Source organism: Pristiophorus japonicus, chromosome 18 (genome assembly GCF_044704955.1).
Source record: "Pristiophorus japonicus isolate sPriJap1 chromosome 18, sPriJap1.hap1, whole genome shotgun sequence".
NCBI lineage: Eukaryota > Metazoa > Chordata > Chondrichthyes > Pristiophoridae > Pristiophorus > Pristiophorus japonicus.
In genome coordinates this window covers 94,989,420-95,016,224 of record NC_091994.1, presented here as the reverse complement: position 1 = coordinate 95,016,224, position 26,805 = coordinate 94,989,420, and the positions used below count along the sequence as shown (strand labels likewise).

At 48.1% G+C, this 26,805-nt stretch overlaps 1 protein-coding gene across 3 annotated transcripts in view; it reads right to left on the bottom strand.

Moving 5' to 3' along the window:
* The window catches only part of LOC139228906 (paired box protein Pax-7), a 155,877-nt gene that overhangs the window by 4,279 nt on the left and 124,793 nt on the right, over window positions 1-26,805 (bottom strand). For all 3 annotated transcript variants that reach the window (XM_070860406.1, XM_070860407.1, XM_070860408.1), the window contains one exon: window positions 8,377-8,623. In XM_070860406.1, coding sequence (XP_070716507.1) covers window positions 8,377-8,623 — 247 coding nt within the window. The remainder of the gene's footprint in view (window positions 1-8,376; window positions 8,624-26,805) is intronic.

The window sequence follows — 26,805 nt, the reverse complement described above, 5'->3', positions numbered from 1 at the left end:
AAGAATATGGTTACCCTGCCAATAATTTGCCTGAGGGTTCATTCTTCACATGTGAATGAAGTGCCATTGGCCTATTTAACCATGAGGCAGCACCGGTCCTGCCTTCACCAACAGGGGTCAGTAGATGGTGATCAGGAGCAACAAGTCGGTCTGGCGCAGAGTGATCCTTGGCGTGTGCAAGGTGACCTCTGGCGTTTGTGATTTGACAAAGAATTGGAACGATTGGCTACGAATTTCAAAAAAAAAAAGTCGGTCTGACCTTTCCCTTCTCTCTAACCCGGAGTGTGAAACCCCAAATACTGTCACTGCGGAGATCAGCTAGCTCAGCACAGGCCGGGATCCAACCACATAAGGTGGGGTAATTACACTCGGAGCTATTGGGAGCGGGCCTAGAAAGCTGGAGAATAATAAAGCACTGGTGGCTCAGGAGATTCCAATCGTCAACTGATGGACATCTAGCACTGCCTGTGGTGACCTGCCATTCAGCATTAAATCTGCAGTCTAGTAACAGAAATACACAATAAAACAACAAGACTCTTCTCCTATCCCCCATAACACTCAAAGGGTTACTTTTTGGTACTGGAATTTAGAGTTGTGTTAACGTTCAGGAGTGTGGGGAGCTTCAAGGCCTAGAGTTCAGGCTTCAGGTGACGCAGTCCTGCATTTAAATGTACTCTCTTGATTCACGTTGGATAATCTTTGCTTTCTGTTCATTACCTCTCCATTTACTCTGCCAATAACTGTTCTGTGCGAGCTGGCACACCAGACAATCACTCCTGATAAATAAACAACATTTTCAGCGTGAAGCTCTCGTCATCTCTCTGCCCCAAAGGGGGGAGCGGTGTTCGATGGAAAGCCTTATTACCGAGCTGTCATTTCCATTTAAATTCACTTCATGGTCTCGCACAAAGTCTTTGATATTCCTTGGCACCAGTCTGGAGATGGGGGATTGGCTAATTAATGCACTGAGCATGCTCGGTGGCCCAGTGAGCACACCATGGCAGGATGACACCTCATGGTTCCCAGCAGGCCCTTCTTCTCAATGGACTTGTTACCCGTGGCCTTTGAACTGTGGCTCGGGGAGATCTGCTGGCGAGACTAAATCATTCAGAGTCCAGCTGAGAATTTGTTCTTCAAACCTCTTCATATCATTGGTGGCCAGTATGGTTATGGGGTGTCTGGGCTCGGACTGTGGTTATGGGGTGTCTGGGCTCAGACTGTGGTTATGGGGTATCTGGGCTCGGACTGTGGTTATGGGGTGTCTGGGCTCAGACTGTGGTTATGGGGTATCTGGGCTCAGACTGTGGTTATGGGGTGTCTGGGCTCAGACTGTGGTTATGGGGTGTCTGGGCTCAGACTGTGGTTATGGGGTGTCTGGGCTCAGACTGTGGTTATAGGGTGTCTGGGCTCAGACTGTGGTTATGGGGTGTCTGGGCTCAGACTGTGGTTATGGGGTGTCTGGGCTCAGACTGTGGTTATGGGGTGTCTGGGCTCAGACTGTGGTTCTGGGGTGTCTGGGTCTGTGGTTCCTCCCTTCCTTTTCTGTCTGAGTTGTACCGAGAATGAGCCAGTCCAGGGTCACTCGAGGTAACAAGGCTCAGGATGGGGGCTCCACACAAGGACAATCAGTGTGAGATCCTGGGGGACTCTTACAGGCCCAGATTGTCAAATAGCAGATGGGGGCTGGTAATCTTCCCATAACAAGGGTCATTTCACCACAGTGGAATGGTAGTGAGTGTACATCAGGGCTTCACCAAAGGGGGAGAACGTTGAAGGAAGAGCCTTCCGAGTGACAAGTCTATACAACGAGTAGCTGGGGGTGGTCCCTGACTGCAGACCAGGTATGTGCTGAGTTAGCAAATTGATTTTCGGCAAAAAAGCTGGGGGGAGGGGTGGGGAGATGAGGAGAATCTTTTTATGCAACGAGTTGTTGTGATCTGGAACACACTGCCTGAAAGGGCAGTGGAAGCAGATTCCATAGTAACGTTTGAAAAGGAATTGGACAAATACTTGAAAAGTAAAAATTTGCAGGGCTATGGGGAAAGAACAGGGGAGTGGGACTATTTGGATAGCGCTTTCAAAGAGCTGGCACAGGCACGATGGGCTGAATGGCTTCCTTCAGTGCTGTATCATTCTATAGGTTGGGTAACTGGTTGGGAGTAGGAGACAGAGAGGAAGGACAATGGGTTTGTTCCCTGATTGGCAGGATGGGACAAGTGGTGTTCCTCAGGAACCTGCACTGAGGCCTCAGCTTTTCACCATATATATTAATGATTTGGATGAAGGAATAAAGCATTGTACACGCAAGTTTTCAGGTGACACTAAATCAGGAGGCACAGTAAATTGTTTGGATTGGAGCAGGAAGTTACAAGGGGATATAGACAGACTAAGTGAGTGGGAGTTCAATGTTGGGATGTGCGAGGTTATCCACTTTGAGTCTCTCAGTAAGACAAATCGAAATATTTAGTTGTGGAGGAGCAAAGAGATTTGGATGTCCTTGTGCACAAATCACTAAAAGCTAGTAGACAGCTACAAAAAACTCATCAAAAAGGCTAATGGAATGTCAGTCTTTATCTCAAAGAGGGTGGGAATACAAAGGGGAAGCGTTCTGCCTCAGTTGTACAGAGTCTTGGACAGACCCCATCTGGAAGTGACGTTCAGTTTGGACACTGCTCCTCGGGAAGGATATATTGGTCTTAGAGGGGTTGCAGCACAGATTCAACAGAATGATACCAGGGGTTAGAGGGTTAAATTATGGGGACAGGTTACATAAAGTTCGTTTGTATTACCTTGAGATTAGGGGGTTGAACGAGGTGTTTAAAATAATAAAATAATTTTCAAGACAGAGATCGATAGATTTTAGTTGGGTAAGGGTATCAAGGGATATGGAGCTAAGGCTCCACATGGGGTTCAGCTACAGATCAGCCATGATCTAATTGAATGGCAGAGCATGCTCGAGGGGCTGACTGACCTCCTCCTGTTCCTATTGTTGTTGCTCCCAATCAATTTCCAGTGACCTCTACCGGAAAGGGTGTGTCTGTGTGGACATTGGTTGAAGACAAAAATTGGATTCAGCTGTGATGCCCCCACAGTTAAATAGCCCCGCCGACTCTCAAGTGTAGTTTTTCTGATTGGCAATATTTTAACTGTGCTACTACTGGTGTTTAAATAAGACCAACCGTAAAATCCAGCCTGACACGTGAAAATTGGCCTGTGGAAGTGTGTAACCCACACCTTCAGGAGAGGGGGAGGGAAATTAACAGATCAGGAAGGAGTTATAGGCTTCAGGTTGCCGATAGCTGTAAAAGAGTTTTGTTCCTGACGGGAGTGGAACAGGGGCCGTGAGCTCGTGAGAACCCCTAGGTTGTGTGGCAGGCTTTGGGACGCACTCCAGCCTGAGTCAGCAGTGTATGTGTACAGGAGCAGAGAGATCTGGGGGTGTACATACACAAAATCGAAGGCAGCAGGGCAAGTTGATAAGACTCTTAAAAAGGCATACGGGATCCTTGACTTTATAAATAGAGGCATAGAGTACAGAAGCAAGGAAGTTATGCTAAACTTTATAAATCACTGGTTAGGCCCCAGCTGGAATATTATGGACAATTCTGGGCACCGCACTTTAGGAAGGATGTCAAGACCTTGGAGAGGGTGCAGAGGAGATTTACTAGAATGGTTCCAGGGATGAGGGACTTCAGTTATGTGAAGAGGCTAGAGAAGCTGGGGTTGTTCTCTTTAGAGCAGAGAAGGTTAAGGGGAGATTTAATAGAGGTGTTCAAAATTTAGAGTGGTTTTGATATGTAGATAGGGTAGAAACTGTTTCCATGGGCAGGAGGGTCGGTAACCATAGGACACTGATTTAGGGTAATTGGCAAAAGAACCAGGGGGATATGAGGAGAATTGGTTTTATGCAGCGAGTTATGATCTGGAACGGACTGCCCGATAGGGCGGTGGAAGCAGATTCAATAGTAACTTTCAAAAGGGAATTAGATAAAAACCGGAAAAGGAAAAATTTTCAGGGCCATGGGGAAGAGTGGAGTGGAACTAATTGGATGGATCTTTAAAAGAGCCGACACAGGCACGATGGACCGAATGGCCTCCTTCTGTGCCGTAAGATTCTATATGATTCTGAACTAAATTAGCTGAGTTGTATTCAGCCTGCGCACAGGGTGTGACTGACACCTCGCCCCCGGGCACTCGTTATTGGCAATATACGATCGCAGTATTTATTCGAGATTTATATCAACTACACATGTCCGTTCACATCCAGAGGCAAGTGTGGGGAGGTCAGAGGTCGCTGCACGCGCTCGGTGAAAGGGAAAGCTGCTATTGATCCAGCCAGCTCCTGCAGAAGGTTTCAATTTAACGGCAGGAGCTAAAGACATTAGGAGCGGCTGCAGAGAGAGCGTGGAGAATGCGAGCTGGGGTCGGAAAGGACAGTAGAAGGGCAGGACAGCGAGAGCGGGGGGGAAAGGAAGAACCTCTGAACCCATTGAGCACAAGGGCTTTGTGACCAGGAAGCCGCTATTAGTTTAACATCCGAGCTCACAAACAGCAACTGGCCAGTGCGATGACCAGCTTCCATTCCCGTCTGAGAGACGGTTTTGCCTTCGTAACTTTAGCATCAAATTCTTATCAGATTCAAAACCCAACTTCTAACCTGTCAGCAATTTCCTCTCATGTCGAAGCATTTAAACAAATGGAAACAGTTTGTGGCTTCAACTATTGGTTCCAGTGAATGTTCAGCTTTGTACCTGGAGATTGCTCTCTCTCTCTCTCCCCCCCCCCCCTCTCTCCCCTGTCTCACGCACTGCAAAGGGAGAGGAAGGCTGACAATCACCTTTCAAAGAGCCCTCACTATAGCATTCCATAACACATCACAGCTCCATCAATACAAACACTCTGATATAACACACCCCTCACTGCAACACCCAGATATCCCACACCCCTTACTGTAACACCCAGATATAACGCACCCCTCACTGTAACACCCAGATATCCCACACCCCTCACTGTAACATCCAGATATAACACACCCCTCACTGTAACACCCTGATATCCCACACCCCTCACTGTAACACCCAGATATAACACACCGCTCACTGTAACACTCTGATATCCCACACCCCTCACTGTAACACTCTGATATAGCACACCCCTCACTATAACACTCTGATATAACACACCCCTCACTGTAACACTCTGATATAACACACCCCTCACTGTAACACTCTGATATAACACACCCCTCACTGTAACACCCAGACATAACACACCCCTCACTATAATATTCTGATATAACACACCCCTCACTGCAACACCCAGATATCCCACACCCCTCACTGTAACACCCAGATATAACGCACCCCTCACTGTAACACCTAGATATAACACACCCCTCACTGTAACACTCTGATATCCCACACCCCTCACTGTAACACTCTGATATAACACACCCCTCACTGTAACGCTCTGATATAACACACCCCTCACTGTAACACCCAGATATAACACACCCCTCACTATAACACTCTGATATAACACAACCCTCACTGTAACACCCAGATATAACACACCCCTCACTATAACACTCTGATATAACACATCCCTCACTGTAACACCCAGATATAACACACCCCTCACTATAACACTCTGATATAACACACCCCTCACTGTAATACATGGATATAACACACCCCTCACTGTAACACCCAGATATAACACAGCCCTCACTGTAACACCCGGATATAACACACCCCTCACTATAACACTCTGATATAACACACCCCTCACTGTAACACCCAGATATAACACAGCCCTCACTGTAACACCCGGATATAACACACCCCTCACTATAACACTCTGCTATAACACACCCCTCACTAACACTCTGATATAACACAACCCTCACTATAACTCTCTTATATAACACAGTCCTCACTGTAACACCCTGATAAATCCACATCCCTTACTGTAACACTCTGCTTTAACACACTCCTCACTATAACACTCTGATATCCCACACCCCTCACTGTCACACCCTGATCTAACACTTCACTGATCGTAACAGGATTTAGCTCATGAGCTATTATGTCCCATTGATTACAAAGTCTTTGCGTGTTATCAGCCTGGTTGTGCTGAAGTTCATGGTCAGATTTCTGAGCATGCTCACAGTCGGATACCGAGATCTTTCTAATGTGCTAAATGATCTTGCTGTGGCAGCAGGAGGTGGTGGCACAGAGCGGGAAGAAAATAAAGGAATTGGAGTTTTGAGCCCAGCTTTACGTTCAAATCTTCTTCCTTGAATAGAGACCCAACTAGTCCTCATCCACCACCATCCTCACAAACTTGTTCTCACATTGAACAACTTCTCCTTTAACTCCATTCACTTTCTCCAAATTAAAGGTGTTGCTATGGGAACACACATGGGTCCTAGCTATGCCTGCCTTTTCGTGGGATATGTGTAACATTCTTTGTTCCAGTCCTACTCAGGTCCCCTCCCTCAGCTCTTTTCCCCAGTACATTGATGACTGTATTGATGCCATTTCCTGCTCTCGCCCCAAACTGGAAAATGTTGTCAACTTTGCTTCCAATTTCCACTATTCCCTCGCCTTCACATGGTCCATCTCCAACTCTTCCCTTCCCTTCCTCGACTTCTCTGTATCCATTTTTGGGGATAGGCTATCAACCAGTATCCACAATAAGCCACTGACTCCCACAGCTACCTGGACTACACTTCCTCCCACCCCGCTTCCTGCAAGGACTCCATTCCATTCTCCTAGTTTCTCCATTTCCGTTGCATCTGTTCTTACGATGCCACCTTCCATACCAGTGCTTCCGATATGTCTTCCTTTTTCTTCAACCTAGGATTCCCCTCCACCATGGTTGACATGGCACTCGACTGTGTCTGTTCCATTTTCCGCAGTTCTGCTCTTACCCCTTCCTCTCCCTCCCAAATCACGACAGGGTTCCCCTTGTCCTCACCTTTCACTCCGCCAGCCTCCAGATTCATCGGATCATCCTCTGCCATTTTTGCCACCTCCAGTGTGATCCCACCACCAATCACATCTTCCCCTCCCCTTTCAGCATACCAATGGGACCGTTCCCTCCGCGACACCCTGGTCCAGTCATCAATCAACCCCAGCACCCACTCCCCTTCCCACGACACGGCAGGAGACGCAACACCTCCCCTTTTAGTCCCTCCCTTCCCAGGAACTAGGGCTCCAAACACTCCTTCCTCCTTCCAGGTGAAACAGTGATTTACTTGTATTTCAATATATAGATATATATATATTCGTTGCTCACATTGCGGTCTCCTCTACATTGGGGATACCAAATGCAGATTGGGTGACCGCTTTGCGGAACACCTCCTAAGCGTGACCCCGAGCTTCTGTTTACCTGTCCCTTTAATTCTCTGCTCCGCTCCCACTCCATCCTCGGCTTCTTACATTGTTCCAATGGAGCTCAACATAAGCTCGAGGAACAGCCCCTCGTCTTTCGATTAGGTACTTTACAACCTTCTGGACTCAACATCCAGTTCACCAATTTCAGGTCCTAACTGCGGCTCCCGTTGTTTTGGACGATAGCTGTTGATGGTTCTGCTCGTCCCTTTTACACCTCTGCTCGATCCATCTTTTGTTTCCTTACTGGTCCCATTACCAGCCCCTTGTGCCTCGCACCATCATCCCTTTTGTCATTTAATCTCTCCTGCCTTCCACCCTATCACAGATCTTCCCTTTTGTTCTTTCCTCCTCTCTCCTCTTTCCCTGCCTCTGTACTTGCTTAAAATCTGTTACACCTCGAACTTATTCCAGTGCTGACTGGAAAGGTCATCGACCTACAATGTTAACTTTGTTTCCCTCTCCACAGTTGCTGCCTGACCTGCTGGGTATTTCCAGCATTCTACTTCAGATGTCCAGCATCCGCGGTATTTTGCCTTTGTTTTTCCAATTCCCGCTGCATCGCTGTGGCCTGTGCCTTTAGTTTGAGGGCCCTCCAGTAATTCACTCAACATGCCATGCCTCCTCCGTCAGCCTGGACAGTCAGTGTTGACCATAAGTTCACCAACTCAAAGCCCATTGTGTCCTCACCCAGGGTAGACACATGCCCTGCCCAGAACAGTGTCACTGACAGTGATCAGGAAAGGGTGTTTGGGGCTTTTTCCTGCCTCCCTAACCCAAGGGCACTGAGGATAATTGTAGTGCCCCATATGCTCCCTTTTGGCTGAGATTGACTCACTCGGCATAGATGGAGGATCAAACCTGGGCCTCCCTGCTCAGTGTGTGAGACGTGGCACCATTTCTCCACCACCCTTTTCCCCCGCCCCAACCCCAGTACTGCTCTCTTCCCTGGGGTGTGCTTCCGGCGGGTGATGCTTACTCTGTCCATATTGGGCGTACTGGTAGCCGGGCACAGGGTCCATGCTGTATCCAGATGTGCTGTAGGCAGGCGTGCAGTAGGACTGTGAGCTGGGCAGGCTCTCCACACCCTTGATGGAGTCCGAACGCTGGCTGCAGCTGGCGGAGAGCGGGTTCGAGGTGTCCAGGCTCCCATGCATGGGGGAGATGGAGAAGTCGTGCTGCGGCTGGGTGGGGACCGCTCCGGGATTACTCAGGATACTCATCACCTGCGGGAGAGAGAAGGGGAGAGAGAGGCGAGATTACTGAAGAGAGAGGAGACTGGGCCAGAGAGAGGGAAGGGAGGTTAGAGGGGGAGGGGTGTTAGAGGAGGAGGGGGGGTTAGAGGGGAAGGTGAGGGGGGGGGGGGTGAGAGGGGTGGTTGGAGGGGCAGAGGTGAGGTGTTGAGAGAAAGGAGGAGGGGGATGAGAGGGGTGAGAAGGGAGGGGTGAGTGGGGGAGAGGGTTATTGGGAAGGGGTTAGAGAGGGGTGAGAAGGGAGGGGAGGGGTGAGTGAAGAGAGAGGGTTATAGGGGAGGGGTGAGAAGGGGAGGGGAAGCGATGATGGTGATCAGAACTCTCCGTTTTTCAAATAAAGATGTAGCCCCACCCCTGTCCCACATGTTTGTTTTTTGAAATTCGTAGCCAATCGTTCCAATTCTTTGTCAAATCACAAACGCCAGAGGTCACCTTGCACACGCCAAGGATCACTCTGCGCCAATGCTCTTAGCCAAAAGGCCTAGAGCCACTGCACCGTTCCTGGAAGTACTGCAATACCAGGTTCATGCCATGGAGGTGGATGGGTCAGGTCCCCCACACACCTCCGTGGAGGTGGATGGGTCAAGCCACCCCACCCACCTCCTGTTTCCAAAAAAGCAAGCATATACCTTCCTGATCCAGGGAGAACCACCCGGAGGTCATGGTGGCTACTCCCCTGTCAGGTCAGTTACGCATGATCTTAGCCAAAAGGCCCCACCCCTGTCCCACATGTTGGCTGTTTGGGTGCGCAGTCTATGTCAGTCCGCTAGGCTCCAGGGCCCCTGCTCCCGATCACCATCCAGTGACTCGTGAGTGTAGTTTGGGTGAGGAGAGGATCAGACTGGACTGTGACGCCCCCTTGGGGGATGGGGATAGAAATGGGGGATAGGGAGATGGGATAGGGGGTGGGAATAGGGAAGATGGGGATAGGGATAGGGGGTGGGGATAGGGGCGTGGGATTGGGGGAGGGGATAGGGGAGATGGGATAAGGATGTGGGATCGGGCCGCGGGGTGGGGGTTGTTTGGGACAGAGACCTGTCACCTAAAAACTATTTTCTGACTTGGAGTTTAGGAAGAACAAGAGAGAAAAGTTCGGAGGAGAACGGGCGGTAAGTGGATCAGACACAGCCTGCAAACTACAGCCGCACACACAGCTCCGTGCTGTAAAGTCAGCCCGAACAGCAGTGTGAGGGAGCAGCAGGCACTGACCCCCAAAATGGTCACCTGCCACTTCCCGCCTTCCGAATATCTAAAGCCCTGTCACACAGGTTGTCCTCAGGGTGGCAGTGTCGACACAGTGATCAAACACAGCAGCCCACACCAAAATACAAGCTAATGATCCCATTAAACACACATCATCCTCAGTCGGGGAAGTAAACTTTAAAAAAAACCCATGCAGGCCCTCCCCTCCCCCCGATGGGAATGTGTAAAGCGAGGTCGATGGTTCCTGAAGAGAAACCAGAAAGTGTGTAACATCTGCAATGCTTTATCTGATGGGCACTGGGAGCTCTGAGCAGCCCGGCTGTCAATCACACAGACTGACAGGGCTCCTCAGAAATCATAACCAGACCGCAGTGATTACTGGGGGTGGACTGGGCCGCTCTGCTCCCCGATCAAGGCTCTGCTGTGGGAACTTTCTGCAGGCTGGGGCGCTGGCTGCGCGGCGCTGGGGAGGATGGGTGTTTGATAGAAATCCAAGAGGTAAGGCTAAACACAGCGTCTCACTGAAAGATACGCAAAGCACCCTCGGGGCATCTCGCACTTTCCCTGCGAGATAAGTCATTCTTTGAGAGAGAAAAAAAGTAATTAATTCTGGCAACTTCAGAGCCAACAGCCTCGGGGAGTGCTAATCCCACAGGGACCATTACTTAACCCACACAAACAGCCCTGGCTGTTAAACAACAAGCTATCTGTTCCACTTACATGTGCTCCTGTTAAAGAGGGAGTCTCACCGTCAGGACCCCTTATAAAGAAGAGTCCCGCTGTCAGGACCCCTTATAAAGAGTGAGTCTCACCACCAAGACCCCCTTTAAAGAGGGAGTCAGTTACAGAGCGGAGAGGTTACTGAGTGACGGTGTGAGAGAGGTGGATTAACATTCGCAGAGATATTGTCAGTAACACAGGGCACTGGGGGAGGGTAACTGAGTTACAATGTGAGGGAGCTGATTAACATCAGTAGAGATACAGTCAATAACACACAAGTCGGGGGGGGGGTGGGGGGGGGAGAGTTACTGAGTTACAGTGTGAGGGAGCCTGATTAACATCAGTAGAGATACAGTCAGTGACACAGGGCGCTGGGGGAGGGGTTAATATAGCTCCCCCCAAATGTCACTCAGTAACCTCTCCCCCAGTGGTGTAGGGACCTGAACCCCAGTGAGAGTCAGCATCTTCATTGGAGCATGGGGAGGAATTAGGTTTAACCTTTTTTTTAAATCTATGAATGTGTTTGAAATGTTCCCTCAGTTTGAAAATTGACACCCGCAAAAATGCCAAAAGTGTCCCTTTAACCCACCAGTAATCCAGTTTTTTTTCACTCATTATTTGCACAGCATTCTCATGGAATATCAGCCTGCTGTTCTGGGGATAAAATTCCAGAGCCTTATTTTGGTCTGTGATGTTATTAAAACATCGTCTAAAACGCAAGCTGTGAATGGTTGGTGTGAGGGATCACTTCACCACTCAGCAATGTGACAAGGGGCTACACGACCCAGCTCCTCTCATTCCCACCCAGATACACTTTCACTCCTTGGCAGGGTCTGGGGATTTATAAAGCTAACGGGGCCAGATTCAGGCTACGATCACACAATGCTCTCCATCTAACCTTCACATTAGAAGACTGCAGAACATTGCGGGGTATACTGATACTCTACGCATTTAAAGGGGCAGTGTCTGCTGATAATACCTTTGCGATCTTCGTGTGTTTGCGGTCACAAGTGGGAGTGAAGTCTCTCACTTTACATATTCCAGTGATGTCACTTGCCAGTGAGGTGTTTTGACCTAATTTTACCGCTAGCTTGTCTTGGTCAGAGCATTGTGAACTTGAGCTCCACAATCCAGCGCAGTACCGACGGAGCACCACACTGTTGGAAGGGCTGTATTGAGGGAGTGCTGCACTGTCGGAGGGGCTGTACTGAGGCTGTGCTGTACTGAGGGAGTGCTGCATTGTCAGAGAGGCTGTACTGAGGGAGCACCGCACTGTCGGAGGGGCAGTACTGAGGGAGTGCTGGACTGCCGGAGGGGCAGTACTGAGGGAGTGCTGCACTATTAGAGGTGCAGTACTGAGGGAGTGCTGAACTGTTGAAGGGGCATTACTAGGGAGCGCTGCACTGTCAAAGGGTCAGTACTGAGGGAGCTGCACTTTCGGCAGGGCAGTACTGGGGGAGTGCTGCATTGTCGGAGATGCAGTACCGAGGGAGATCTGCATGGGTGAAGGCAATACTGAGGGAGCACTGCACTGTCGGAGGTGCAGTACTGAGGGAGTGCTGCACTGTCGGCGGTGCAGTACTGAGGGAGTGTTGCACTGTTGGAGGTGTAGTGCTGAGGGAGATCTGTACTGTCGGAGGGGCAGTACTGAGGGAGTGCTGCACCGTTGAGGGGCAGTGCTGAGGGAGTATTGCACTGTTGGAGGGGCAGTGCTGAGGGAGTGCTGCACTGTTGGAAGGGCAGTGCTGAGGGAGTGCTGCACTGTTGGAGGGGCAGTGCTGGGGGAGAGCTACACTGTCAGAGGGGCAGTGTTGAGGGAGCTGCACTGTCGGAGGGGCAGTACTGAGGGAATCATGCTGTGCTCAAAATGTCTATCATGTGCACCTATATAATTAACACTCACTGCATGCATCCTCCCCTGTGCTGAGACATGTTTCAACTCAATGAAGTGTATTTATAGAACAAGTTGTTGCAAAGCTGTGAAGGCCGAGCACCAGCTCAATTACTTCTCCACAAGCTTCAAGCAGTAATTGTTTAACACTGCAAAACTCGACTGCGAAGAATATTTTAGAGCAGGAGGACCACTCCTTTTTTTACAGCGAGCAAAATGCTCCTATTCCCAATGCAGACTGTCACGTGACAGCTGTGGCTCAGTGGATAGCAGTCTCACCTCTGAGTCAGAAGGTCATGGGTTCAAGCCCCACTCCAGAGACTTGAGCATGTAATCCAGGCTGACACTCCCAGGAGCAGTACTGAGGGAGTGCTGCTCTGTTGGATGTGCCATTTTTGACTGAGGCCCCGTCTGCCCTCTCAGGTGGACGTAAAAGATCCCACGGAATTATTCAAAGAAGAGCAGGGGAGCTTTCACGGGTGTCCTTGCGAATATTTATCACTAAAACAGATATCTGATTATTATCACATTGCTGTTTGTGGGACCCTGCTGTGCATGAATTGGCTGCCGCATATCCTACATTACAACAGTGACTAAACTTCAAAAGTACTTCATTGACGGTAAACTGCTTTCGGACATCCTGTGATTGTGAAAGGCGCTATATAAATGTAAGTTCTCTCCCTGGGTTTGATGTTGTGAAGATATAAAGACATTTAAGATAGAAAGGAGATAATTGATAAACTAATCAACCTTAACCTCTGGTCCAGATGGATTGCATCTGGGCATTTAAAAGAAGTTAGGGAAGAGATAGCAGAGGCACTATTACATGTACACAAAAAATTCACGAGAAAATGGGATAGTGCCAGAGGACTGGCGGACAGCTAATGTGATTTCTGTATATTAAAAGGGAGACAGAACAAGCCCAGGGAACTATAGACCAATTAGCTTAACATCAGTCATAGGAAAGTTAATAAAATCCTTAATCAAAGATGTAATAGAAAATCATCTAAAAACTGAAATTATAATTAAGAGTAGTCAGCACGGATTCCAAAAGTGAAGTTCATGCTTAACAGGCCTTATTGAATTCTTTGAAGAAGTAACAGAAAGGATAGATAAGGGTAATGAAGTAGACATAATATATTTTGTTTTCCAAAAAGCCTTCGATAAGGTACCGCATAGTAGACTCATGACTAAGGTCAGAACATGTGGAATCAGGGGACAAGTAGCAGAATGGATAGCAAGCTGACTACAAAACAGAAAACAGAGAGTCGGGGTTAAAGTTTGGCAAATAGTGGAAGTGGTATTCCACAAGAGATTTACGTAAACAATTTTGACTCAGGAATCGAAAGTCCAATTTCAAAATTTGAAGATAACACCAACTTGCGGGGGGAGGGGGGGAGCGAGGGGGTTGTTAATACGGAGGAGGACTGTGGTAAAATGCAGGCAAACATTAATAAACTTGCAGAATGGGCGTATAATTGCTAAATTAACTTCAATTTTGATAAGTGCGAGGTCATATATTTTGGTTGGAAGAATAAGGAGGCCACATACCCCCTGGAAAACAAGTGTCTAAATGGGGTAGAGGAACAGAGGGATTTGGGGGTACAGATACACACTTCATTAAAAGTCGTAATGCAGGTTTATAAGGCCATAAAAAAGCAAACAAAGCACTGGGGTTCTTTTCTAGAGGGATAGAATTGAAATTCAGTGAAGTTTGTTAAACTTGTATAGAAAGTTGGTTGGACCATACTTGGAGTACTGTGAACTGCTCTGGTCTCCATATTATAAAAAGGAGACAGAGGCACGGGAGAAGGTGCAAAATAGATTTACTAGGATGATACCAGAACTGAGAGGTTATACCTATCAGGGATGATTGAACAGGCTGGGGCTTTTTGCTCTAGAAAAGAGCAAAATGAAGGTTGACCTGATAGAGTTCTTCAAGATTATGAAAAGGTTTGATAGCGTAGACATAAATAAGATGTTTCCACTTGCAGGTGAGACCAGAACTGGAAGCCATAAATATAAGAGAGTTATTATTAAATCCAAAATGGGAATTCAGGAGAAACTTCATTTCCCAGAGAGTGGTTAGATTGTGGAACTCGCTGCCACAGGGAATAGTTGAGGTGAAAAGCATAGATACATTGAAGTGGAAGCTAGATAAATACATGAGTGAAAAAGGAATCGAAGGATACGTTGATGGAGTGAGATGAAGAGGGTTGGGAGGAGGCTCTTGTGGAATATAAACACCGCATGGACCAGTTGGGCCAAATGGTTTGTTTCTGTGCTGTAATAGTTTGTAAGTGCAGCCTGGTGATGCTGCATACTAACTCCAACTACCATTGAAAGGATTCCCGGAAAATAAATTATTTTGGGGTGAAAATGAAACATCATTTTTTTTTATTAAGAAGCTGAAAGGAAATATGGTTCAATTGGCCTCAGTATCACCTGGTTAGGAAGGGGCAGAATTGGGCTTGGCTGTGATGCCTTCCACAGTTGAACATCCCGATGACACCGGGGGTGTTAATTTTCTGAGCTGGCTGTCCTGAGGAGGAGCAGGTATCGGGAGTTTGGGCACATCCTCACCCCAGAATGCAAACACAGAAAATAGTCAAGTCACAACGTCAGTTTGGGTGAGTTAGTGAGGGTAGATGGAGATGGGTGGGGGAAATAATCGACCGCCATGGACTGTCAGCAAGAGTTATAACACTGGGGTGGGGATAGAGAAGAAACGTGGATTGGAAGGGATGAAGAGATGTAGCTGAATAAAACGCTAAATTAACAGCGAATGTGAGGTGCCTTTATTATCTTTTATTATTGCTCTATACTAAAATTATTTACATTTTTACCCTGAGTGGCACTGAAATCCGTTCTCACTCCATCTGTGATTGGTAATAATACTGTTTTTTTGCTTTGTATTCAAAGGAATCCAGGGCAATTCCTGGCTGCTGTGTGGTGTGAAAGACTGGGAACTGTTAGCAAATGATTTCGATTAAGGTTTAAAAGTTCTCTCTGTTTTCTCTCTCTTTCTCTCTCTCTCTGCACTCAGTGTTAGGAGCGCGCAGAAACCCCCTGCGGGCACAAGTAATAGACTACACCGAGTGACTTATTGGATCCAAACGAGGTTTCTTGAGATCTTTCGGGTCTCCTCAATGAAACGTGAAAGAGAGTCAAAGTACAAAGAGTGACAAGGGCAGGCTGCCCTGCCTGGGGCGACACTGTTTGCAGCACTGATAGACCGAGTTTCAGAACCCTGCCCTCCACTGCATCAGTCAGCCCCTGTAATCTATATCGAGCGGCGAAGGTGGGGGGGGGGGGGGGGGGGTGGGGGTTGTGAGGGGAACAGGAGGGGGTGGGGAGGCGAAAGGAGGGGGCACAAGACACCAGTTACAAAAACAGATCTAGTTGTTTAACAATCTGTTCTTTGAAAGCTTTGGGGGTGGGGGCTATACTGAAAGACAGCAAGGTTGAGACAGAGATAGAGGGGTGTCTTTTTATTTAAAGGGGAGAGACAATTGGAAAATGGGGCTAAATGAGACACCAAGTGAATGCAATTCACAGGGAGTTAATTTACTCGTCAGATTACAATGGAATCTGTGACCAGGCCTGATAGCAATTAAATGAATACCCAGTGTGTCCCAAACATGCAGCAACATTAAAGGCCCATCTCAGTGACTGACAAATGCAGCTAATTTCACGTAACTTAATCCTTTCACTTTAATATTTTAGTTTGTTGATGGAAGTTGAATTCTTGAAATACTGTTTAACCCTTCAACAGATCACACTGAGCTGGCACCCACTGTCCCAGCCCTCTCCCATTGGGTGACACTGAGCTAGAGCCCACTGTACCAGTCCTCTCCCACTGGGTGACACTGAGTTAGCACCCACTATCCCTCCCCTCTCCTACTGGGTGACACTGAGCTGGCACCCACCATCCCAGCCCTCACCCACTGGGTAACACTGAGCTGGAACCCCTGTACCAGCTCTCTCCCACTGGGTGACACTGAGTTAGCACCCACCGTCCCTCCCCTCTCCCACTGGGTGAAATCAAATCGCACGGGGTAGCCTGGAGGAGGAATTCATAGAATGCATACGGGATTGTTTCTTAGAACAGTATGTTACAGAACCTACAAGGGAGTAAGCTATCTTAGATCTGGTCCTGTGTAATGAGACAGGAATAATAAACGATCTCCTAGTAAAAGATCCTCTCGGAATGAGTGATCACAGTATGGTTGAATTTGTAATACAGATTGAGGGTGAGGAAGTAGTGTCTCAAACGAGCGTATTATGCTTAAACAAAGGGGACTACAGTGGGATGAGGGCAGAGTTGGCTAAAGTAGACTGGGAACACAGATTAAACGGTGGCACAATTGAGGAACAGTGGAGGACTTTTAAGGAGCTCTTTCAGAGTGCTCAACAAAAATATATTCCAGTGAAAAAGAAGGGCGGTAAGAGAAGGGATAACCAGCCGTGGATAACCAAGGAAATAAAGGAGAGTATCAAATTAAAAACCAATGCATATAAGGTGGCCAAGGTTAGTGGGAAACTAGAAGATTGGGAAAATTTTAAACGACAGCAAAGAATGACTAAGAAAGCAATAAAGAAAGGAAAGATAGATTACGAAAGTAAACTTGCGCAAAACATAAAAACAGATAGTAAAAGCTTTTACCGATATATAAAACGGAAGAGAGTGACTAAAGTAAATGTTGGTCCCTTAGAAGATGAGAAGGGCGATTTAATAATGGGAAATGTGGAAATGGCTGAGACCTTAAACAATTATTTTGCTTCAGTCTTCACAGTGGAAGACACAAAAACCATGCCAAAAATTGCTGGTCACGGGAGTGTGGGAAGGGAGGACCTTGAGACAATCACTATCACTAGGGAGGTAGTGCTGGACAGGCTAATGGGACTCAAGGTAGACAAGTCCCCTGGTCCTGATGAAATGCATTCCAATGTATTAAAAGAGATGGCGGAAGTTATAGCAGATGCATTCGTTATAATCTACCGAAGTAAAGGATGGTATCAAATTGAAAAAAAGGCAAACAATGTTGTGAAGGACAGTGGAAGGCCAGAGGATTGGGAAATTGTTAGAAACCAGCAAAGGACGACTAAAAAAATTGATGACAGAGAAGATAGCAGTTGAGAGCAAACTAGCAAGAAATATCAGTAAGAGCTTCTACAGGTAGCCTCAAAATACGGGGGAGCCAATTTAAAACCGAGTTGAGAAGGAATTTCTTCTCCCAGAGGGTTGTGAATCTGTGGAATTCTCTGCCCAAGGAAGAAGTTGAGGCTAGCTCATTGAATGTATTCAAGTCACAGATAGGTAGATTTTTAACTAATAAGGGAATTAAGGGTTATGGGGAGCAGGCGGGTAAGTGGAGCTGAGTCCACGGCCAGATCAGCCATGATCTTGTTGAATGGCGGAGCAGGCTCGAGGGGCTAGATGGCCTACTCCTGTTCCTAATTCTTAAAATTCTCTGGACTCTGGGGAGGTACCAGCGGATTGGAAAACAGCTAATGTAACGCCTCTGTTTAAAAAAGGGGGCAGACAAAAGGCAGGTAACTATAGGCCGGTTAGTTTAACATCTGTAGTGGGGAAAATGCTTGAAGCTATCATTAAGGAAGAAATAGTGGGACATCTAGATAGAAATAGTGCAATCAAGCAGACGCAACATGGATTCATGAAGGGGAAATCATGTGAAACTAATTTACTGGAATTCTTTGAGGATATAATGAGCATGGTGGATAGAGGTGTACCGATGGATGTGGTGTATTTAGATTTCCAAAAGGCATTCGATAAGGTGCCACACAAAAGGTTACTGCAGAAGATAAAGGTACGTGGAGTCAGAGGAAATGTATTAGCATGGATCGAGAATTGGCTGGCTAACAGAAAGCAGAGAGTTGGGTTAAATAGGTCCTTTTCGGGTTGGAAATCGGTGGTTAGTGGTGTGCCACAGGGATCGGTGCTGGGACCACAATTGTTTACAATATACATAGATGACCTGGAAGAGGGGACAGAGTGTAGTGTAACAAAATTTGCAGATGACACAAAGATTAGTGGGAAAGCGGGTTGTGTAGAGGACACAGAGAGGCTGCAAAGGGATTTAGATAGGTTAAGCGAATGGGCTAAGGTTTGGCAGATGGAATACAATGTCGGAAAATGTGAGGTCATCCACCTTGGAAAAAAAACAGTAAAAGGGAATATTATTTGAATGGGGAGAAATTACAACATGCTGCGGTGCAGAGGGACCTGGGGGTCCTTGTGCATGAATCCCAAAAAGTTTTGTTTGCAGGTGCAGCAGGTAATCAGGAAGGCGAATGGAATGTTGGCCTTCATTGCGAGAGGGATGGAATACAAAAGCAGGGAGGTCCTGCTGCAACTGTACAGGGTATTGGTGAGGCCGCACCTGGAGTACTGCGTGCAGTTTTGGTCACCTTACTTAAGGAAGGATATACTAGCCTTGGAGGGGGTACAGAGATGATTCACTAGGCTGATTCCGGAGATGAGGGTGTTACCTTATGATAATAGATTGAGTAGACTGGGTCTTTACTCGTTGGAGTTCAGAAGGATGAGGGGTGATCTTATAGAAACATTCAAAATAATGAAAGGGACAGACAAGATAGAGGCAGAGAGGTTGTTTCCACTGGTCGGGGAGACTAGAACTAGGGGGCACAGCCTCAAAATACGGGAAGCCAATTTAAAACTGAGCTGAGAAGGAATTTCTTCTCCCAGAGGGTTGTGAATCTGTGGAATTCTCTGCCCAAGGAAGCAGTTGAGGCTAGCTCATTGAATGTATTCAAATCACAGATAGACAGATTTTTAACCAATAAGGGAATTAGGGGTTGAGGGGAGCGGGTGGGTAAGTGGAGCTGAGTCCACGGCCAGATCAGCCATGATCTTTTTGAATGGCGGAGCAGTCTCGAGGGGCTAGATGGCCTACTCCTGTTCCTAATTCTTATGTTCTTATGTTCACCCACTGTCCCAGCCCTCTCCCACTGGGTGACACTGTTAGCACCCACAGTCCCTCCCCTCTCCCACTGGGTGACACTGAGCTGGCACCCACTGTCCCAACCCTTTCCCACTGGGTGATACTAAACTAACACCACTGTTAATGGAAATCCCTCTGGAGTAGCCAGCTGGGTCCATCTAGTGCTGACTCTGAGGATGCCCACCTGGAGGAGCTATATCACATGTCACCATGCCGAGGCAGTATAGAGCACAGTGATGGCAGTGAAGCAGGCACACAGCTTGCTGGTGCTCTCAAACCATCCTGGAGTGGTACCATCCATCGCCATTGTGTGGGATAGTCCTGTGAGCTGCGACAGAACAAGTCATCACCGCAGCCAACTGTTGCGTGCCACCACTACATACATCTTGCGCTCTGCCTTGAATGATTACTGCCGCGAGAAAGAGGCAAACGCACGTTTCACTCTGCCGGAACATGGAGGAGTTCACTCCCATTCAAACCTTCCTTCCTGCCCTTGGCGCTCAGTCACAAAACTACAACTCAGTCAATATTTAGTAATTGGACCTCCCAAATGAACATCACACCCAGTGCTCTTAATCCAGCACCAAATTGACAATCTCACTCAGAGCAGATGCAGCAAATAGAAATCTTGTCACACAATTGGAGCAAGGGAGGCACACCTGGAGTTTGAGCTTAGGAACATTGACAAGACCATGTAGAAGGAGCTTTACTCTGTATCTAACCCGTGCTGTACCTGCCCTGGGAGTGTTTGATGAGACAGTGTAGAGGAAGCTTTACTCTGTATCTAACCCGTGCTGTACCTGCCCTGGGAGTGTTTGATGGAGTAGTGTAGAGGGAGCTTTTCTCTGTATCTAACCCATGCTGTACCTGCTCTGGGAGTATTTGATGGGACAGTGTAGAGGGAGCTTTACTCTGTATATAACCCGTGCTGTACCTGCCCTAGGAGTGTTTGATGGGACAGTGTAGAGAGAGCTTTACTCTGTATCTAACCCGTGCTGTACCTGCCCTGGGAGTGTTTGATGGGACAGTGTAGAGGGAGCTTTACTCTGTATCTAACCCATGCTGTACCTGCCCTGGGAGTGTTTGATGGGACAGTGTAGAGGGAGCTTTACTCTGTATCTAACCCGTGCTGTACCTGCCCTGGGAGTGTTTGATGGGACAGTGTAGAGGGAGCTTTACTCTGTACCTAACCCGTGCTGAATCTGAGCTAGCTGCACTCAATGCAGAACACTGGGTGTCTATTTCCCAGGACTTACTGCCCTGATGAAAACAAATTTACCAAAGATATAAAGGAAATAAACATGAGAAACGTCACTCAGTTAAATCCATATAAAAAGTGCTGTGATTTTCAGATGAAGGATATGAGGGGAGGTGGCGCCACACTGAGGGGACTGGGAGGGGACAGGGGGAAGGGACCGAGAGGAAGGAAGTGGAGGGAATGGGGACGGGGGGGGGGGGGAGGGACAGTACATCTTTAAGCCAAAAAAACAGAAATTCATTACAAAAACAAATTGAGCTTCAAAACAAATTGTGATGAGTGCAATTATGAGGATTTTCATGCCTCGTTCAATCTGTTGTAATTAATAGACCTGGACTGGACAGTACTTGCGACTGAGCTTAGCTGGCTCCTGTCTGGCAGAGAGCAGATGACAGAGATGATTTTCTATCTGGTCTCCATGTCACTCGGCTAATTGGCTCCAGTGAGTTAATGAAAAGTGAAAAGCTCCAGAAGGAAATCACAGTGAGGTGGGGGGAGGGGGAGGGAAAAGGAGGGGGAGGGGGGGGAGAAGGGGGAGGAGGAGGAGGAGAGAGCGGGTGGAAGGAGGGGGAGGCCGAGGGGGGAGAGGAGGAGAGTGGGGAAGGAGGGAGAGCGGGAGGGAGAGCAGGAAGGAGGGGAGGGTGAGAGGAAGGAGAGGAGGAAGCAGAGGGAGAAGGAATGGAGAGGGAGAGAAGTGGGGCGGGGGAAGGAGAGGAGAGGAAGGAGGTGAGAGGGAGGCAGGGAAGGAGGGGAGAGGGAGGGAGGGTAGGAGGCGAGAGATAGGGAGGGAAGGAGGGGGGTGGGAAGATGGGGAGAGGGAGGGTGAGGGGGAGGGATAGGGAGGGAGGTTGAATGGGAAGAGTGGAGGAAGTGGGTTGAGGGAGGGAGAGGATGGGGAGGGAGAGGAGGAGGGTGAAGGGTATAGAGGGAGGGAGGGAAGGGGAGGGGCAGGTAGAAAATGGGCGAGAGGAGAAAGAGGGAGAGGTGGGGTGGCAGACGGAGGAAGGGAGGGGGAGGGTAGGGTCCCTGGAGTGGGCAGGAGTGTGGGACAGGGCAATTGAGCTGTTATTGTCCCAGATTATGAGTATTGCACCAGTGACAGGAAGTGAATGGTGAAGAGGATATGAAGACAAGAATAGGTCAGTAGAGGAAAGGGAGAGAAGTTCAGTGTTTGATGGTGAACCGGATTGCCCATGTTGCACTGTGTGTCACTGCCCAAGGTCCCAAACCCCAGCCTACAGTCTGACTAAAGACCTTACACTGGCAGAGGTGCGTTACTTACAAAGAAAGATCCCAGTCTCTGCTCATTGGTGAGGCATATTTTTCTTTAACTTATGTTCTCACCATGTTGAGTCCTTGCTCTGGCACTCGTTCTAATTTCCTCCTACCATCTAGAGCTTTATAAAACCCATGCTTGGTGTGATCACTCCTTGCTTCACTTCATCCTCTCTTCTGCTTCTCTTCAACCTTGGTGTCCTTGTCTAGATTAACAAGAGAAATGATGGCCCTATTTGCACCATGTTCCATCAATGTGCAGTGAGCAGGTGCACAGCCAATAAACAGCCTGTGCAGCAACTCGGAGATGTTTGGAGGATGTTGAGCTCAGATTTCACCCTCTGGAATCACCTCTCCCAGTACTGCCAACAACCAGTGGGAGATTATTCTAAACGAGTTAGAACATCACTCTCAACCAATCCGTGCTGGAGCTCTGACACAGAAGAAAAATATTTAAAACTGTTTAAACCTGTTTTGTAAGTGACAAATGTTTAATTACAGGGCTTCTCATAATACAACAACAACTTGCAATTATATAACACCTTTAACGTAGTAAAATGTCTCAAGGCGCATCACAGGGAAACTTGACACCGAGCTACAGAAGGAGATATTAGCACAGGAGACCAAAAGCTTGGTCAAAGAGCTAGGTTTTAAGGAGCGTCTTAAAGGAGGAGAGCAGTGAGAGGCAGAGAGGTTTAGGGAGGGAATTCCAGAGCTTAAGGCCTAGACGGCTGAAGGCCGTCAATGGCGGAGCAATGAAAGTGGGGGATGGGCAAGAGGCCAGAATTGGAGGCGCGCAGAGATCTCGGAGGGTTGTCGAGCTGGAGGGGATTACAGAGATTGGTTGGGGGGTGGGGGGGGGGTGCAGAACAGAGGCCATGGAGGGATTTGAACACGAGGGTGAGAATTTTAAAACTGAGGCATTACAGTAAGTTGCAGTCTGTGCTCGCCCCCAGTGACCATGCACTGAAGTGGACTCTTTGCTGGGTTCAGTGTCAGGAGCACCAAGTGCCCTCTGGCACCTGGCTCAACTAGCCAATATGGAAAGTGCCGACAAGCTGCTCAACTATGGTGGTCATCACACCCGTAATCAATTGAGTTAATGGGCAGTGATCAGGAACAGGCTCGCTGGCTGATCTTACACCTCTTCAGAATCTGCCCTTAACCCTGCTGTTGAGAGATGGGCCCAGGGAACGGACTTGGGACCTTGCACAACAGCCAGTCATTGGATTCATTGTGAGAAGAAATTTAAATACTTAACAGGAATATATATGGAAAGAGAAAAAAAAACATAGGGACCTCATACACTGTGTTTTATGGTAGGAGATTGCTTGAAACCTGTCAATCTAACGGATTTACCATATTTCCTGCCCTGTCCACGGTGACTCTTGAAAGGATCAATCCTAATTGGACACATCCGTCGCACACTTACAGTCAGACACGAGGTCAGCTTCAGGGTCAACTGTCTACCGACATGTGCAAGGGTTGGACGCTTAAACAGGCACTACCATCTGCTGTGCCCGGCTAATATGTCAGTGAATTAGCTGCCAGGCTTGCCTTGAGACATCAGGACTCTGCCAGTCTGATACACTGGTGTCGACAAGCTCCTTAAATTCATCTTTGAAAGATGACCAACAACAACAACTTGCATTTATATAGTGCCTTTAAAGTAGTAAAACGTCCTAACGCGCTTTGTAGAAGTGTTTTCAGAGCAAAAATTGATACTGAGCCATATAAGGCGACATTAGGACAGGTGACCAATAGCTTGGTCAAAGAGGTAGGTTTTAAGGAGGATCTTAAGGAGGAGAAAGAAGTGAGAGGTTTTTGAGAGGGAATTCCAGAACTTAGCATCTAGGCAGCCAATGTTGCAGTGATGAAAATCAGGGAATGCACAAGAGGCCAGAATTAGAGGAGTGCAGAGATCTCGGAGGGTTGTAGGGCTGAAGGAGGTTACAGAGATAGGGAGGGAGAAGGTTACAGAGATAGGGAGGAAGGAGGTTACAGAGATAGGGAGGAAGGAGGTTTCAGAGATAGGGAGGGAGGGGGTTACAGAGATAGGGAGGGAGGGAGGGGTTTGCAGAGATAGGGAGGGAGGAGGTTACAGAGGTAGGGAGGGAGGAGGTTACAGAGATAGGGAGGGAGGAGATTACAGAGATAGGGAGGGAGGAGATTACAGAGATATGGAGGGAGGAGGTTACAGAGGTAGGGAGGGAGGAGGTTACAATGATAGGGAGGGAGGGGGTTACAGTGATAGGGAGGGAGGGGGTTACAGAAATAGGGAGGGAGGAGGTTACAGAGATAGGGAGGGGGGAGGTTACAGAAATAGGGAGGGAGGAGGTTACAGAGATAGGGAGGGGGGAGGTTACAGAGATAGGGAGGTGGGGAAGTTACAGAGATAGGGAAGGGGGAGGTTACAGAGATAGGGAGGAGGGAGGTTACAGAGATAGGGAGGGAGGAGATTACAGAAATAGGGAGGGAGGAGATTACAGAAATAGGGAGGGGGGTTACAGAGATAGGGAGGGAGGAGGTTACAGAGATAGGGAGGGAGGAGATTACAGAAATAGGGAGGGAGGGGAGATTACAGTCCTAGGGAGGGGGGAGGTTACAGATATAGGGAGGGAGGTGGTAACAGAGATAGGGAGGGAGGAGATTACAGAAATAGGGAGGGGAATTACAGAGATAGGGAGGGGGGTTACAGAGATAGGGAGGGAGGAGATTACAGAAATAGGGAGGGGGTTACAGAGATAGGGAGAGGAGGTTACAGAGATAGGGAGGGAGGAGGTTACAGAGATAGAGAGGGAGGGGAGATTACATAGATAGGGAGGGATAAGGTTACAGAGATAGGGAGGGAGGAGGTTACAGAGATAGGGAGGTAGGGTTATAGAGATAGGAAGGGGGGAGATTACAGAGATAGGGAGGGAGGAGATTACAGAGCTAGGGAGGGAGGTGGTTACAGAACTAGGGAGGGTGGGGGGTTACAGAGATAGGGAGGGAGGAGATTACAGAGATAGGGAGGGAGGAGATTACAGAGCTAGGGAGGGGGGAGGTTGCAGAGATAGGGAGGGGGGAGGTTACAGAGATAGGGAGGGAGGGAGGAGGTTACAGAGATAGGGAGGGGGAGGTTACAGAGATAGGGAGGGCGGAGGTTACAGAGATAGGGAGGGGGGTGGTTACAGAGATAGGGAGGGCGGAGGTTACAGAGATAGGGAGGGGGGAGGTTACAGAGATAGGGAGGGCGGAGGTTACAGAGATAGGGAGGGAGGAGGTTACAGAGATAGGGAGGGCGGAGGTTACAGAGATAGGGAGGTAGGGTTATAGAGATAGGAAGGGGGGAGATTACAGAGATAGGGAGGGAGGAGATTACAGAGCTAGGGAGGGAGGAGGTTACAGAGATAGGGAGGGCGGAGGTTACAGAGATAGGGAGGGGGGTGGTTACAGAGATAGGGAGGGCGGAGGTTACAGAGATAGGGAGGGGGGAGGTTACAGAGATAGGGAGGGCGGAGGTTACAGAGATAGGGAGGGAGGAGGTTACAGAGATAGGGAGGGCGGAGGTTACAGAGATAGGGAGGGCCCCCCCACCCCTGTCAGTCAGGACCAAGACATGGGGACAGCAGGGCCTGGTTAACTGGAAGCAAGGTGGTGGGGCCAAAGCTTTGATCAAGGACTAGACTTTGCTCCATTCTTTATGTGAAAAGGTCGATGTGAGTGGAAGACAAGAGCCGGCTCAGGTTTAGACAAGAGTGGGAGTTACAAAGAAAGAAAGACTTGCATTTATATAGCGCTTTTCACAACCCCAGGACATCCCAAAGCGCTTTACAGCCAATGAAGTGTAGTCACTATTGTAATGTAGGAAACACGGCAGCCAATTTACACACAGCAAGTTCTCACAAACGGCAATGTGATAATGACCAGATAATCTGTTTTAGTGATTGTTGACTGAGGGATAAATATTGGCCAGGACACTGGAGATAACTCCCCCTGCTTTTCTTCAAAATAGTGCCATGGGATCTTTTACATCCACCTGAGAGAGCAGAAAGAACCTTGATTTAACATCTCATCTGAAAGACTGCACCTCCAACAGTGCCGCACTCCCTCAATACTGCATTGGAGTGTCTGCCTAGAATTTTCTGGAGTGGGTCTTGAACCCACAACCTTCTGACTCAGTAGACGAGAGTGCTACCCACTGAGCCACAGCGAATAGTGATGCTACGAAACAGATGCAGGATCTCGAAAGGTGGCAACCTATCACTCTGACAGTACAGATCGCTTGGAGGATCAGTCAGTTCTTGTGTTCCAGCACTACCAGACCACTAGTGGTTCATTGAATAACCTTATGGCACCACATGCACACAGCATGTTAACACAGTATACCGAGAATATCAAACACCACGGTTTCTCCAGTTGCTTTGCCAGTGTCAGAGCCCTGATCCCAGACCAATCCAAGCATCACCAAATCAGCCCATAAACCGAAACCCAAATGATCCCAACACTCAGTCTTGCAGTGAACCTATACTCTAATATTGCACTGATAGAGTCGTTCATTACATGATCCTAGCACTGTAATATTGGTGTGATCTTTATATATGATCCCAGTACAGTTAGTTCGCTCTATGTGGTCTGTATGGGTCCATGCACCAGTTTCTGTATCACTGATAACGGGAGCAATGATGGTGGAGAGAGTGCACAGTATTGCAAGCAAGAAATATAATCAAATTGTTCCAACTACATCACAACAATGAACACAAACCAGGATTGGGTTATTTGATGCAACTGCAAAGTAACACCAAAAGAAAATCAAATATATACCACTCTCTAATACTCC